Below are 17,332 nucleotides of genomic sequence, written 5' to 3'. Positions count from 1 at the left end.
ATGGTAACCGCAAGGTTGGATATGAATAAAAAATACAAATTAAACCATTTATATAAAAAATGATATACAACGGACATTGAATGGAGCTCTTTCATCAGATAAGAGCTACCGGGTGACAGGAGCTAGCGGGTATATTTGCGGCTTGACGTCACTAGCACATGTACATGAAATTCTTCAAATGGGTTGCCCAAAGAGTAACAGGTGGGTGTTTATTATCTTCTAGCGGGGTCACGAAGATAAACGTCATTTTCTCGCTACAGTGGAAACGTGATTGTGCTTTTCGCAAGCTATGGATATTTCTCTTCCGTGACCTGTGATAATTTATGCATACCAAGTACGTCATCGGCTCAACAATTCGACCAGCAGTACGAGTTCAAAACAAAGAGTTGAAGGTGAGGAGACTTTTGACCGGTCCTGTCTTGGAAGAGAGACACTGTTGTCGTTTTACATCATTTAAAGATTCAGAACTTCGAATTTCACAAGCCGGTTCTCCCGTTGGAACCAAGTTTGTAGTCCCATCCAAATATACCGAAGAAGACTACATTTCGTAATACGACCGTTACGTAATATGGAAATGTTAGGCCAGGGATTTATCGTTTGAAAACCTCCCGAGGGAAATTACTTATCAGTTCTAAAGTTACACAATGGAGGGGCTTTGACAGTGATGGATGTCTCGTGGACTTTCTAGTATCCAAATATCGTATTATCTAGGAAGAATTAACGATATTGTCCAGAATATAAAACCACAGGCTCTATCTTTGCGACAGAGCATGCGTGAGGATCCAATCCGGATATCCCGAACATGTCAAGGACGACATTACAATTAACACCGTAAAAGTCACTATACTTTCCCATCCGAAAAATTAAAAATAGGCTCTTTACAAGGAGAATATAGACTAGAAGCACAGTTTAAGGGCGTATTCCCAGAGCTTTTAGATCGATCTATCCCCGCGGGGAGTCTCACTAGATTACCGTCAGATAATCCGGCTTAAATGTCCGTCCCGCCTACTACAAGCTGTAAGTGGGTAATTAACTTTCGTGCCCGCTCGGCTGACAGCTATCTAGCGTAAACCCCCAGGGAGTTAGGTCGATCTTAAGTAGATCGATCTAATCTCTGGGAATGGGGTCTAAGGCTCTGTTCTCACAACTTTTAGATCGATCTATCACCGCGGGGAGTCTCACTAGATTACTGTCAGATAATCCCCCTTAAGTGTCCGTCCCCGCCTACTACAAGCTTTAAGGGGTAATTAACTTTCGTGTCCGCCCGGCTGACAGCTATTTAGCGTGAACCCCCAGGGAGTTAGGTCGATCCAATGTAGGTCGATCTAATCTGTGAGAATGGGGTGTAAATGACGTCCTCAAAGAGGTCTCTGAATATGAACTGTTTACAATGGATGGCTAATTATAGCACCACAGAGGGATTCATTGACGTTAATGGACAAAGGGACTGATAACCTTCAGGTAGGAACGCAACTCTGTCCCTTATATACATACATGAATAACTAAGATGTTTTGTCACACAATGAAAGTGACTCAGGTGAAAAAGCGCCCGAGGATTGTAGGGTACCCCGGTACAAGTATTGGTAGCAGACACCATTGAAAGGTAGGCAGTATATTCGGAGAGAAAAGAATATTCTATCTTTTACAGCTAGGCGAAGGGAAAATCCGGACAGGGCTGTACACAAATAACGTCTAATTGAACATTTGTGATTCACCGACCGTTATTATACCGTTAGCCTATGTGCGCTAGTATTGTAAGGTAATTACAATAATTTACTGACTATCCCAGTATACATGTGTATTTCTTGACAGACTGTTGTATCATTTTAAAGGACTGGTACAAGTTAATGTGAACACTGTGACATCACTTGGGGCTAGCTTGATGATTTTTTCTTTGGCTGATTCATATGAAATGCAATTTGTTGGGAGTATAATTCAAAAGGACATACGAGGACTGTCATAAAGCTACTTCGGATCTTCGACTGGGCCGGCTTGTGAAACACATATACCTCAGATTCTACTCTGTTTTTAATAATACAGTGACGTGAGTGGCACAGAAGAAACCCAGTATTTAGACACATCAACGCGTCGGACATGGATCAAGGTGCTTCATAATTGAACAGAGAAATCACCCAAGCGTGTTCACTCAGTGAAGCGACGTACTATCTCGTCTTTTGACGGCCATAGGTCATCGACATTTCACACTAACTTAATGACAGGTTAGCACTCTGTCTGCGATATTTGCTCGGGCCTCGTTATACGGTTTACTGTCTTCTATATATACACCCTCGACGGAAATATGTAGCTTGACCTCCTCCCTATATTGGATTGAGTGAAGAGATTCACGGGCTTAGATTTTATCAACAAATGCTAAGAATGTTGCGTGAAGTATAGAAAACAAGTTTAAAATAAACGACAGACTGCTAGGGAAATAACTCTAGGAAACAACGAAGAAGGAACGATGTACTAGGACGTCTACGTGAAGACCGGATGGGTGTAGAAATATTGGCTTTATAAAATTACCAAGCAGGTTGGGACAACTCGATATAATATCCCAGCTATCATAACAAACAAACAAACAAACAAACAAACAAACAAGGACCACGGCGTCTATAAAACTGGACTAATGTAATAAGGATCGAATCAAGACTAAACGGGACTGAAAGTACGGACAGTTCAACAATATAAGGACATATTATTCAACACTCGCAACAAACGTCGCCATGTACAGTGACAATAGCAAATGACTGGATTTTTAGACCTCAAGTGCACTGTGAGAGAGTGAAATTATTAAAACTGATACATCAACGTCTTTGTTTGTCGATGCGTCTCGTGATTGAAATAGTGAAAGTGAAAGTATTTCAGCGGGAACAACGTCTTATCGATTGTCTCGGATCGATTCAGGCAGAGATACAAGGGGCTACCTTTAGTGAAAATATGTAACTAAATGACATAACATGGGTTATTGATTATTCAAACGTATAATCTAACAGACGCTTGTGACTAAACTATTAGGAGAACTGACAAGTATGATGGAATGATGGTATTATAAACTTGAGGGGTCATTTAGATGAGTGTCGTTAGCCTCAAATATTTATAGATAATCAATCAACGCCAGTACGCCAATTAAGTATTTAAAAATATAAGCTTAGAAAAGACATCGCCAGCAATTCACAATACAAATATGGTCCCGAGTGACACAGACATGAATATTACCGGGAACTCGAGCGACTCCACGGAGCCGGGGACATTGTCCACCCTTGTTCTGACAATCGTGATATGCGAGGCCATTCTTATGGTGGTCATTTGCTGTGGCAACGTTCTGGTCATTGCGGCTTTTTACAGAAACGCGGCGCTGAGGACGGTCACCAACTTTTTCATCCTCCATCTCGCCGTTGCAGACACTTGTGTCGGGGCCACGATGCCGTTCCACATCTATATCTTCTTTGATAGACGGATACTGGAAAATATATACGTTTGTGTGTTTAGGTAGGTTTTAATTGTTTTTAATCAAAATCCATGCAGTACAAGCATTCTTTCTTTTGATCGGATTTTCCCTCTTTCTTTCTTTCTTTTTTTCTCTCTCAGTTTCTTCATGCATTCCTTTATTCACAGACCCTTTCATTCTGTATTTATATTTATTTCTTTCACTCCTCTGTCCTCACGGCCATTCGGGACGACAAAAAAAAAAAAAAAAAGAAAAAAAAAATATATATATATACACAAAATGTGTCTTTACCCGTTAATTAAGGACGACAGACGATGACGCGGGCTGGTCGTCATTAATTTTTACCACCTCTTTACATCGCAACGATATAGGTCTAACGCGCTGGTGCTAACAGTAAAAAAAAAAAAAAAAAAAAAAAAAAAAAAAAAAAAAAAAAAACAGCATGCAGGCCAGTAGCCAGGGGTTTCAGGGGGTCCGAAACAACCGGGGGGGGGGGGGGGGGGGGGTCAGGGAATCTGAAGAACCGTAGCCGGAGGGGGGGGGGGGCGGGGGTCCAAGAGAACCACCCTTTTTGCTGGGAAAAGGTCCACTCTGGGTAAAATTTGACCTATGTACTTGAGGATTTTATGGTAAAAGGTCCACTTTTTCAGAAAACGAACCCCTCTCTGAAGTTGCTGGAAAGTCGAATGTCAAGGATTATTTTCAATACAATACTTGGTTTTTAATTCTAACCAGATGAGCGTAAGAAGTTATGCATGAATAATATCCGATAAAGTCGAATGGGAATGGGAATGCACATTTAGCTTCTTTTGGCGCTGTCACATGCAGGAATACTATAAGGATATATATATATATATATATATATATATATATATATATATATATATATATATATATATACTAGTGGATGAAGTTCACCCGGTTCTGACAATATTCTGCTGTATCATTTAAGCAGCTGTAAATATAATCGTATAATTGTTGTATCCACATATGCAACAGACGGTAAAGCACTCTGTCAGGAATATAGCATTTCATTCACCACAGAGTTTTAAAATCGACTAAGCGATATGGACGAACTTCATGTTCTCATGTTGGATAAAGCTCTTAAAAAAAGGGATAAAAAGCCAAGTGACGGAATTGCTTTTGAGAATGAAAGCTCCGTTCAACGCCAGTGGCGGATTTAGTGGGAGGGGTCAGAGGTGTCGATATCTGAAAAAAAACCTCATACACGCACCAATGATCCCCTTTTAAAATTAGAATTTTAACTGAATCTGAATAGTTCTAAACCGTACCAAATGGCAACGTTCAACCTCTAAAATCCCCCTAAAAAACTTTCGGGGCCTTTCAGTGGGTCGGTTCCCCTTCGCAGACCCTCATCCCCTTAAAAAATCCCTGACCGGCCCCTGACCACCTATCCTATTAGCATACGACAAGGTAACAGAAGCGATGTTTTTAATCTCTGTTTTCCTCAGCGTGTTTATATTGAGTGGTGAAAGTAGTGACACGGACAGACACAATATGTTGATTGATATGTGACCAGTGAGACCGCTTTTGTTAGACCCCATTCCCAGAGATTAGATCGATCCAAACTAGATCGACCTAACTCCCTGGGGGTTCACGCTAAATAGCTGTCAGCCGAGCGGGCACCATAGTTAATTACCCCATTACAGCTTGTAGTAGGCGGGACGGACATTTAAGCCAGATTATCTGACAGTAATTTAGTGGGACTCCCCACGGGGATAGATCGATCTAACATCTATGGGAATACGCCCTTAGTGTTAACCGAAATGAGAATTAATAGGAAATTTACTTTAAATAATTGGCCATAAGAGGAAATGTAAATCTGTCATTGATTGTCGCGAGCAGAAAACTTTGACGTGCCAAAACTATAATGTTAATACGTCAGGGATAAAATAATTTTGTGGGGTCGCAGACAGGCCAAACTGGACAAAGATGAAAACGTGAATTTGTAAAAAAAAAAAAAAAAAAAAAAAAAAAAAAAAAAAAAAAAAAACTCGTGTGCTTAAGAGTTGATCCATTGTTAGTGTCAAATGGGGGGGGGGGGGGATATGTTACGTAATAGTCAGGTTTTGAAGGAATAATACCTGTTCATTTTAGCAAAAAATTGAAAATTTCCCCAAACTTACCAACGGTTAATGAATCCTCTCTGGCATTCAAAGTTATCCCCAGCTTATTTATTTATTTATTTTTTTTCATAAGAAGGTTTTTTTTATGTTCTCTTGAGAGATTATTATATAGGGTAGTGATCTGTTTTGGTCACGTGGTCCGACGGCAACCACAGATTCCAGAATAATTGCGATAACCGCCGTTTTGATGGTAAACTAAAATGTATTATATTTCTATGAATTGATTATAATATATTTAGTGCAAAATTTGGATCTCATACGAAGCGTTGTTATCCCTTTAAAGGTACATACGAACCGAGCATCGGTGGAGTGTGGATTCCCAGTAACACATGTAAACCACTTCTACTAGATTCTTATATGGCTCTAATAAATTCGACATGCCAAGGTATAAACTGAATAGATCACTCGATCAGCCATAAAAGACCTTTAGACTGCTCCTTTCTTTAAATTTATGGTTGTAAATTTAACCTACTTCCGTGACCTACTTTCCTACCCCATTGACATACAGCTTAGAATGCCAGCAGAAAAATCTGTTCAAACATCATTTTCGGGTAAAATTAAACAATGCCTTTTGGTAATTCTCTTAGTTATACTACTTGAAACTATATGCTGGCATTTGGTTGGTTTTTGTGACAAAAAATTGACTTTGTATGCACCTTTAAGTTACCAATCCCACAATGTATTTAGGTACAGACAACCGTTCGATGTGAAAAGATCTTTTTAGGCTACGGTTTTCAAGTAAACAGAGGTTTCACGAGCAGGTTAATGACTCGTTACACGCACTTGGTCACTTATCTCTCTCAACTTAATTACATGCCCCCGAAGACATTATCTCTCACAAATCAATGAAGTCGAGCAAAAGTGATACATCGTGGCTCTGGAATGAGTAAATATCCAAGCAGAGGCGGACCCAGAGATAGTTTCTGACAGTCTTCCAAATTATCTTTGTTGATCCATCCTCCATTTTTGACCGTCTTCCGATAGAAAAAAATTAGATACCCGTCAATGTAAATCTGAACATCTGACCGTCTTCCGAAAGACCCAGAAGACGGCCTCAATCCGCCCCTGCCAAGCCCATGTCTCTTTCACAATGCGTTCATATGTTGTTTTGAAGTGCCCATAGAACAATCGCAGGCTGTCAGCCTTAATGAGTTTTATGTTTACAGATGCGTGTTTGTTGCCCAGTTTAGCAAATAAGAAGCGTGTGAGCGATGGGCTTTTTGTCGACCGATTCGTGTTCACCGCATTGCTGCTTAAGATAATGGAGGTGTTTAGTTTACATGTGTGGTGCGGTAAATTATATTTCAGGGCATGGCATAAATGAATACATATATCAGCTTAAGCACATATTCATCCATTCAAACAGAATGAACGGAAGGAAAGCATTTTAAGAATGATTGACACTCTGCATTTACATTGATACTATTATTTTAATTTCTTTTTCTGATAAATACATGTCTGTCTGTTTAACGTCCCGTGCCTTGGTACACTGATTCTGCTAATGGCGGTTAAATTAATTACTGGTAACTTACACTGTAGACTTCTTTCCGTTTTAAGATTACGATATTATTTTCACATATGTTATGTTATTATCATTAATGTATTATATATGTCACTATTATATTTGTTTTCATTTGTAGTGTATGTCTTTAATTATTTCTAAAATACTACAAATCATTTGTCCCATCTGTGAGACTTATGGGTACTTCATGTAAGTTTTACTATAAGATATGAGTAGCATAATGTCACAACTTTTTTTCCGTCTCATTGCAGGTATTCGTCCATTACCGTTACATTAACAGCCTCAGTCCTGTTTCTCCTCGCCATTGCTGTCGACCGCCACGTGTCAATCGTACACCCACTACGCTACCACGTGCTCATGACGCAATCGAGAGCCCGGATAATCGTCACCGCAGTGTGGCTCTCGTCTATCGGGTTTGCCTTCGTTATCCCAATGGTTTGGCATAATTCCTGGGAAGACATTCCAGGCAGAGATTGTGACTTTGCAAAAGTCATGCCATGGATTTATTTAGCGTGGCTGGTACCTCTTTTTGTCATAAACACCCTCGCCATTCTAGGGCTCTACGGTCGGATATTTTACATAGCTCACGAGCGAGCGCATCGGATTCAAAGGTACAATACACAGCCGAGGCTGGCCTTTACTACGAACTTAAAGATAGCGAAAACGGCTGCCATCGTATTAGGACTCTTTATGTTGTGTTGGTATCCGTTCTATTTGATAACTGCCATTCAGGTGTACGGCGGGTTGATATACTCCGAGACTTGGGAAGAATGGCGCAGTTACGCCACTATTTTGGCTATAGCAAACTCGGCACAGAACCCGGTGGTATACGCATTCAGAATGAAAGCGTTTAGAAACGAATTCAAGAAACTGCTTCGTATAAAACCTTCAAAGAAACCCAACGTCGACTTGGAACGTTCTGTCACTACTCAGGTTGGGGATGGGAATGGCAGGGATGCCAGAAGCGCGTTAGACAATGGTGCCAGTCACAGTGAAGCAGTGTAACACAATACAGCCACGTTGAGAAAGGATTTTCGCCTCATATGTGCATGGTATGAGTAGGTGAATCCGCCACACATATAACGTGTAACCCTGTCACAGCTGCGCCTCCAGAATCGCCGCATCTTGTCATTCTGACAAATTAGGACAGGGACGATAATAGACGAGAACATACGAGAATAGAACACTCGCAATGCAGCCACATTGTGAAGGATTTTCGCCCCATATGTGCATGGGATGAGTAGGTGAATCCGCCACACATATAAGGGGTTAATGCGATCACAGCTTCACCTCCAGAATCGCCGTATCCTGCCATTCTGAGAAATTAAGGACAGGCACGACATAAAACGAGAACAGGCGAGAATAAAACACTCAAGGCTATCTCGGTCACGGTGCTAATATTACCTGTTCAAATTTCCATTGGATACATGCATTCTTGAGCAGTGCACCTATACTAAACGTATCTACAGAATGCTAATTATGACCCAAACCGTCCGCGACATGCAATCGACTCACTGTATCATTATCATCTAATTAGTGTGCTTCATGGTGTTATTACTATGACACCAATCATATTAATTATCGTTTATATATTACATATGACATGTTGTTTCACACAACTTGTTATGACGGCCACATACGTGTATAACCAAAGCGAAGAAAAAATTAATAACGAAGCAAAATTTAGGCATAAATAACTAAAGGTAGTCATTAATAACCCCAGAAGCCTTATTTTTAGGTTTATTCAAATCTTCTTTTGTATATTTACATAATTTCATTCATACTTCACAGCTATTGTTTGATAAAAGGTAACTATTTACTGTGCATTATGTCCTTTGATTACCTTTTCTTGATAAGTTTACGTTTGTGAAGACCATTTAGACTGGAAAACGAATAGAAAGTGGCATTCACCCTGAAAGGTTTGAAAAATCGTTTTTTCTTCATCTCATCAAGAAAACGCTTAATTACAATTACCTCATGAGTGATTTCTTTATAATATCTGAGTAAGCCGTTGAATTCAGCTATTTTAAAGAATCATTAACATTTTTAAACCAACTGATCTAATAAATTATGTATGATTGATAAAGTTGATCTGTTGTAAAAAAATGGGGTGGGGGTATAATGTGAAATTACGTACTATATTTTGAAATAAGTGCAATGACTGCTTCTTTGCACAAAATTTAAAAAATTTAAAGGCCCACCGAATCTGATGAGAAAACAACAATCTATACAAACCTCTTTCAAAAGATCTTTAGTTCTATCTAACACAATAAAGATATGGTACTATAAAATATAAAACATTTGAATAGTTGTCAACACACCTAATGCAATGTATGCAGACTGCGTGGAATTTAACACAACGATGTTTGTCGTCCTACCTAAGCGCAGATTGAAATAGCTATGTGATGTGCGTATGGTGCTCGTATACTGCCCGTAAATCCGGTTGCCTTCGGCGTCTCAGCGGATTTAGACGGTGGCCGTGCAAAATCGTACTGAATCGTACAGATTTACGACCTCCGTAGCTTCTGCAATTATGTCAAGATGAGACATGATTTTTTTATCGTATGCCCGTACAACGTAGCAATATCGTTATGGCATTGTACAATCCTCTCACTGGCATTGCACGGTGAACTTGCGGTTATCGTGCAACAACGAAAGTCGATGCGATCCTGCGACACGAAGTTGTCAAAATTGATAAGCCTAGATAACATTTGCCACGGGCGACACACAACAAAAGCGAAAATATTTTTCCGTATTTTTTTTATTTTGACAACGTAAGTAGCCACGGGCTCTGGCGAATGTCTGCATAACGTGCAGGTGCCGTGCCATGTCTCCAACAAAGCCTTGAGGTCACATCGGGGGAATAGGAGTATGTACGTCGAAAATACCAAATGTTTCTGAAGAAACAAGGGCGACGACAAAGAAACAGTGTATATTCAAGAGAGAGAGCGTATTGTTGAAGCCAGACTATTCACGCCTTTAAATTAGATTTTTAATGTCATTTATGATAAAGCAGTAAAGAGAACATGATGTTCAAGTCTGGTTATTCATGACTGAGACTGCATTCCCACAGATTTTTAGATCGATCTATCCCCCTGGGAGTCTCACTAGATTGGTGTCAGCTTAACCGGCTTAAATGTCTGTCCCGCCTACTAAAAGCTGTAAGGGGGTAATTAACTATATAGTGCGCGCTCGGCTGACAGCAATTTAGCGTGAAACCACAGGGAGTTAGGTCGATCCAGATGGATCGATCTAAATCTGTGGGAATGCAGTCTTAAATGACGTTTTTATGATACGTACTAAAGTGTATAAAGAGACATATTGTTTTATCAAGTCATTATGATGCGTAGACCAAGATGTCGGTTTGTGCAATATTATCATGAAACACGTTATGATGTATTATTATAGGGTGTGTTTATCTTCTACCAAGGCTACAGAATACAGTAAGTTTGCATGTCCCCTTCGCCTTAGCAGAGATTGGTGTCATGTCAATTTTTTCTGAAGCAAGTGCTTGTGAGGCGTAAGAGTTCGAAGAAAGATATAACCAGTCATAGCAGTGGTGAGGACAGTGACCCTTGTGTCATGACTCAAACCATTAGTGACTACCGGTAGACCGTTATTACGTGACAGTCCCCCATGATAGAGAGTTCGCTTTTCCATTCATTTGTAGAGGTAAGCCTCGCCCTAGACATTTGACCCACTTAGGTCAGGCTAACCCTAACCATTATAACTATATGGGCGGCGGACTTTCTGTTACATGGACCTTCAGTGTCTTTACGTCGTCTCTCCCAGGCTCTCCTCCAAGACATTGAAAAGTACGTAATGATTTGAGGAAAGATAATATCATTTAAAAATTGTTCAACGTAGCTGTTCGTGGTTTACGATGTTTGTAAGTTCACAATTTCTTACTGGTACGCCACATTCTGTTAATATGGCACTGAAACGCATGTTATGAAATATAAAGTAGCCATGAACCGTACATTTGAGACAACTGCATACGAACCTAAACGTAGATTACACCAGCTGACTAGGAACAATAGAACATCTAAATTAATATATCACGTAGTTAGGATATTTGATTCTATTATGTATAATTTTAGGAAATGTACCCATCCATGTACACGGATACACAAATAACTAATGCAGTGATTGAGAGGTAGAATTACATGCCCTTTAACGAAGTGAAAAGTTAAGGTAAGGTATACGAGTTGTGTCTTTATGCAGCAAATTCTAGTGGACATTTTACAGGGCCGAGTCCCCATTGTTTTGTATAGGTGAGCCTCGTCTTAGAGCCCATTCCCATAGCTAGATCGATCTAGCAGGATTGACCCATCTCCGAGGGGATTCTTGCTTAATTGCATTCAGATTAAAAGACATTGTTGTCTGACACGTCTACTGAAGCCACTAAAAGACAGTTAATTACCCCTTAACAGCTGCAGTAGGCGTGCCAGACCTGTAATTAGAGAGCTTTCGCACCTGCACGTTTAGGCGACCGACTACATTTAGCTATCCGTAACCGTAAAATGACCGACGTTTATTTTTTCGTGATTTCGCATAAAGACCCGGTTAGCCTTTACGGATAGTCGAATTGTACAGTAGGCTGATGCATGTTTCACATGCTGTAAAGCCTCGGTCACAACAGGACGCACAAATTTCAAAATCGTACGTCATCTGCGATTTTGGGGGTGTTGCGGAGGCCGTGGAGGTCGTAGAGGTACCCGGTAGAGAGAAGTCTGCCTTGCGGGTCGCAAGGGCCACATGAGATGTCCTTTCAAGCAGGGACGCTAATTGCAAGGTGCAATGGCCGTGGAAATTGTACTCATTTCTTGAGTTTGTCTTGCTACCTGCGTACGTGGCAGGCGCTCACCACTATTGAAGAGAAAGCAACGCACGGCGAAAGTAGTTCCATTTTGCTTCACACTTGCCTCACACGCTTGTGATGAAGTACTACACGCGTGCAACAGTTCTGCCTTCTGTTCTTCCCTTCTTTCTTCTTCTTTCTCCCCTCTTTTCTGCTCTCTAAGGTTTTTTTTTTTTTTTGCCTGAATTAGGCAAAATTCGAAATTTTTAAAAAATTGTTGTACAGGTTGCACAATCGTCGTTAATTGTCGAGACACGAGCGTGTGGCGTGAGTACACCTTTTCTACTCCTGGCGTAGGGGTGACGCACATGCGACGCACTTCCGCGGAGCTTTCGACTCTGATCGTTAGTTGTGAGGGCGTGCGCCGTAATCAACACGCATTGCTTGCGACGTGCGTCTTGGACCACACACGTCCCACAGGCGAACTCCTTGCGAGCGAAGCAAGTTACGCTGGCGGCCTCGCTGTTCGCAGATTATTCGTAGAATCTTTTGAACATGTCCAACATCCGCCGTACGTGCATAGGGGCTGTCTGCGAGCCCCAAATTTCGCAAGAGGGACTTGCGTTGCACGTGAGATTCTGCGCAAAATTTGGACTTAAACAGGCCGTAAAAGCCCGTGCAGCCTGTTGTGACCGAGGCTTAATGGAGATCTGGCTTACTCCGTTAAAAGGTATTTGTTGAGTCCCTTCAGAGGAGCAACTTTGAGTGCCGAAGAAGGAGAATTCAACAGGAGAATGTCCTCTGTGCAAGAATGCGTCGAGTGGGAGTTCGGAAACTTATTGTGAAACTTTGCCTTTCTGGACTTTCTAAAGAATTAAAAAGTTCTGTTGTCTCCTGTAGCCAAGCACTACTTGGTAGGTGGTCTTCTGGTCAACTGCCATACCTGTGTGTATGGTAATCAAATGAGTCGGTACTTTTAACTAGATCCTCCCACCTTAGAGCACTATTTAGCATGAACTCTACACGTGTACATTGTGCGTATGGAAAATTTAAGAGTAAAATAATTCATTCCGCAAGCAATCATTTATTTAAATGAAATCTTAAATAAAAAACTAATGTTTAACAAAGATTCAGCCCATGTGTATCTTGTAGGCAGCTTAGTATGTCAATTCAGTTTTTCTTTTTAACCAAAGACATAACCATCTCCATCATTTGTTTGTCTTTCTCAATTTGATCTTCTCGCTCTTTCTTTTCTAATTCAAAGCGTTCTTTCTCGAAGGCCAACTTGTCTTTCAGGGAACTAACGTAATCTGCTGGTGAATCAGTACTGTGCTTCTTAGTTGGCGGCATGTTGTCGCAATTTTCAGCTGAAAAAATAAGCGTGTCACCAATTAATGCAGCGTCAGTTTTTGTTACTGATATAATAAATATTAATCAATATTTGCTATTAGAGACAATTTCATGTAAAGAAAGATGTGCTGTCCTTACTTTTATTTATAATTCATTTATTCAAATACACAAAACAAGACGCCATGTGACTTTCGAAACAAGGCTTCATAACATTTGCATTAAAAGTCAAGGAGACATGTCCTGTCAACTAAAGGAGAAAATCGAGCTACTGGTAGTATCTTACTAAACGGCACTTACCTTACGGATATCCTGCTTGTTATGCGTCAAGTGCAGACGGCTAGTCTACAGACCACTTATAAAGGCATGTGTACTCGTAACAACTGCTCACAAAATGATGACCTAACAGTCTTATAATACAATCCGTCACGCGTGCGGAAGGCCAGTTCTGACTGCCTTGTGGTCAGTAGAAAATGCCTTTTTTACGGGTATAACCTATATTTCAATAGTAACAAAAAACACAGACACAAATAATAATAATAATAATAATAAGATTCTTATATGGCGCCTTACATTCTATCTCAAGGCGCCTTACAATAATGGCTAATATACTAAAATCATTAAAATGACTACAATATTTTAATCATAAACTCTCATTGGAAACCATTTAAAATTTACACTACTAAAAATCAATCTTATTAAAAAAAAAAAAAAAAACAAAACATATATATATTAAAATAAAATCTAAGAGATATAGACAGAATTAAAAAAGTGGGTCTTTAAAAGAGATTTAAAATTGTCAAAGTCTTCTGTTTTCCTAATAAAATTTGGTAGACCATTCCACACTCTTGGGGCGTAGATTATAAAAGCACGATCTCCATAACTTTTTAGGCACCCCTTCTCTAAAACAGAATGTTCTAAAATAAAATCATTCTCAGTATTAAAACGTGTGGACCGCCGTGGTAAGTTAAAACAGATAAGATCAGATAAATATAATGGTCCTTGTGAATGGATCGCCTTAAAAATAATACAGAGTACTTTAAAATCAATCCTCTGCTTCACAGGCAGCCAGTGTAATTCTTTCAGAATGGGAGTGATATGGTGTGTACTATTGTACTTAATTTGACAAACCAGTCTTGCAGCTGAGTTTTGAATAACTTGTAACTTTTTAATCTGATAGTCACAAATACCAAAGAGGAGACTATTGCAGTAATCTAATCTTGATGATATAAATGCATGTACTAATTTTTCAGTGGTTTTGTTATCTAACACTTTCCTTATTTTTCCAATGTGCCATAGTGCATAAGATGCTGATTTACACACTTCAGATACACGCTTGCCCATAGTGCCATTTTCATCGAGGGTAACTCCCAGATCTTTTACAGAACTAGATGGTTTTATAAGAACATCTCCTATGCAAATGTTGGCATTTGCTACATTTTTTCTATTTGCCTTGAACCTTGATGTAAACCATATCAACTCAGTCTTACTATCATTTAAAGCCAACATGTTCACTTTCATCCATTCTCGAATCTCTGCAAGACAAGTCTCCATAGAAGTGATTGTTGCAGACTGGCTGCTCTTGCATGTAATATATACTTGTGTGTCATCTGCAAAAATAACAGTGTTCAGACCATGCTTTAGTATGATATCTTCTACAGGTAACATGTATAATGAGAATAGGATCGGACCTAACACAGACCCTTGTGGAACACCGTACTCCAAGTTAACTGGCTGAGATAAAACCGACTCTATTGAAACCCTTTGTGTTCTGTTTTTCAGGTAAGAGGTAAACCAACTAAGTGCAAGTCCATTCACTCTAAAACGATGCTGCAACCTGTGAAGAAGAATATTATGATCTATGGTATCGAAAGCCGCTGAAAGGTCTAGAAGAACTAAAATGACATCTCTTTGTTTATCCAGGGCAAGCATTATGTCGTTGTGGACTCGAAGTAGAGCTGTCTCAGTGCTGTGGCCTTCTCTATAGGCAGACTGGAATTTCCCAAAGAGTTTATTTTCAGATAGATAGCTGCTTAGTTGGGAACATGCCATTTTTTCAAGAAATTTACCTAAAAAGGGTAGATTTGATATTGGTCTATAGTTTTTCAGGACATTTTTACACAGCCCTTGCTTTTTAAGTAATGGTCTAACAATTGCAGTTTTGCAGTTTGATGGAAAGATACCTGTTGAGAAAGACAGATTTACTAATCTCAAGAGAACTGGAGATAACACACTAATACACTCTTTCACTATATATGTTGGCATGGGATCCAGAGCACAAAACTTAGAATTCATCCCCTTTATAACAGAGATAATATCCTTCTCTGAGACCGGTAGGAAATTGCTCAGTTGGGCCCCACCACCCTGACTGGCACACCTGTCTTGAAATTCACTTGGTAATGGATCTGATTCTGAGGATCCTGTGGTAGCATTTTGAGTTAAGTCCTTACGAATATCCTTGATTCGGTTTGTGAAGAAATCTGCAAAAACTTGAGGAAGTGTTGACATTTCCATGTCAGGAAGCACACTTAGCTGGCTTGACTTAGATTCTGAAATCTTGTCCACAATCCTAAAGAGTTCCCTTTGATCAGCACCTTCAATACAGGTCCGATGGTATACAGTTTTTTGCTTTTCAAGGAGGGTGTGATAGTTAGCTCTGGCAGTTTTGAATAATTCCCGGTGTATTTCCAATTTTGAGTTGCACCACTGACGTTCAAGCTTCCTGATCTTTTTCCTTTCTTCGCTGAGTTCAGATGTAAACCATTCAGCCCTCTGTTTCACCAACTTGACTCTGGTCTGCATTGGTGCAATATCTTCCATGATCTTGGATATAGACGTATTATACAGATCTACTAAGGTACTTGGATCTGTGGTCTGTTCTGCATCCTCAAAAACATGTTTAAACGCATCATTTAGGATTACTGGATCAAGTTTCGAGATATCTCTACGTTGGATGACTCTTTTTGAAGGTTCCGGGCGTACAAGGTCTGCCACGAAGTGGATTGCAGCATGGTCTGAAGGAAGGCTGTAGTCTAAAGTAAAACTTTGAAGGCAGAAGTCGGTGCGAGTCAGCACTAAGTCTAGGATATGTCCCTTTGAGTGGGTGGCTGTTCTGATGTGTTGAGTCAAACCCATTGATTCAATCAGGTCCTTAAACCTCCTAACATCGCTGCATATCTCGTTATCCATGTGGATATTAAAATCTCCAGCTATTACCAGGCGACCTGGAGAGAACAGAGCGCCTTCTAAAAGCTTGGAAAATTCGTCTACGAAGCTAGATACGGTGTACTTGTGCTTCTTTGAGTAGGGTGGACGGTATATCAGAATCAAATGCAGCATATCTTTCCGGGTGGAGACATTCACATCAAGGAATTCAAAAGATTTAAACTCTGACGCTTTGTTTTTTACAACTTTCATGTTGGACCGTGTCATAATGGCAATGCCACCACCTTTCCGGTGAATCCTAGGTGAGTGATGAATTGTATAGCCACTGAAGGAGGAGTTAAAGTCAGCATCAAAGAAATTGCAGTTTTTACTATTTATCCATGTTTCTGTTAGCATGAAAATGTCTGTATTATGCTGGTCTATAGAGTCACACAAATGGGGCACCTTGTCAACCACGGATCTGGCATTCCAAAGAGACATTTTGATGTTATTTCCCAGATGATATGAAGATACACATTTTATGGTACACAAAGTTTTTGGTCTCTTCTCTGTGAAAGTTTTCACTGCCCTGTTAAATTTGTTGATAATGACAGGTAATTGTCTCTGCTTATCACTGCCTGCCCTGCAGCCCCTGTGTGTTGGTAATACAGGGCTTATACCACTTGTTCTTATTGTCCTGAAAAGCCCCCTGGGCAATACCACATTACTGGCAGTAACTTTCCTACCAATTTCATGCAGTCTGTTCATTGAGTATCTCATCTTGAGTTGTTGTCACGGTAGTGCTGAAATATCCAGGTGGTCTTTGCTATATATTTGTATGCAACAATCTACAGACACAGCATGTTTCACATACTTTGCAAAAATAAAATGTCCAATATGATTTTAGCAGAGAAACTATCAAT

At 40.0% G+C, this 17,332-nt stretch overlaps 1 protein-coding gene across 2 annotated transcripts; it reads left to right on the top strand.

The window, feature by feature from the left end:
* Positions 1-216: 216 nt before the first annotated feature.
* LOC106157536 (adenosine receptor A2b-like) lies at positions 217-9,203 on the top strand. 2 transcript variants are annotated; one of them, XM_086994081.1, is made up of 3 exons: positions 217-1,603; positions 1,833-3,489; positions 7,369-9,203. In XM_086994081.1, the coding sequence occupies exons 2-3, from the start codon at positions 3,185-3,187 to the stop codon at positions 8,120-8,122; spliced, it is 1,059 nt and encodes a 352-aa protein (XP_086850207.1). In that variant the 5' UTR covers positions 217-1,603; positions 1,833-3,184; the 3' UTR covers positions 8,123-9,203. The 2 variants fall into 2 exon arrangements, with proteins under 2 accessions (XP_086850207.1, XP_013388670.2); XM_013533216.2 differs by having other exon boundaries at positions 217-3,489.
* The last annotated feature ends 8,129 nt before the right edge of the window (positions 9,204-17,332 follow it).

This window comes from Lingula anatina, chromosome 8 (assembly GCF_051362555.1).
Source record: "Lingula anatina isolate TDL-2025a chromosome 8, LinAna3.0, whole genome shotgun sequence".
NCBI classification, from domain to species: Eukaryota; Metazoa; Brachiopoda; class Lingulata; order Lingulida; family Lingulidae; genus Lingula; species Lingula anatina.
The sequence above is the reverse complement of the archived record's forward strand: the minus strand, read 5'-3'. Positions and strand labels throughout refer to the sequence as shown.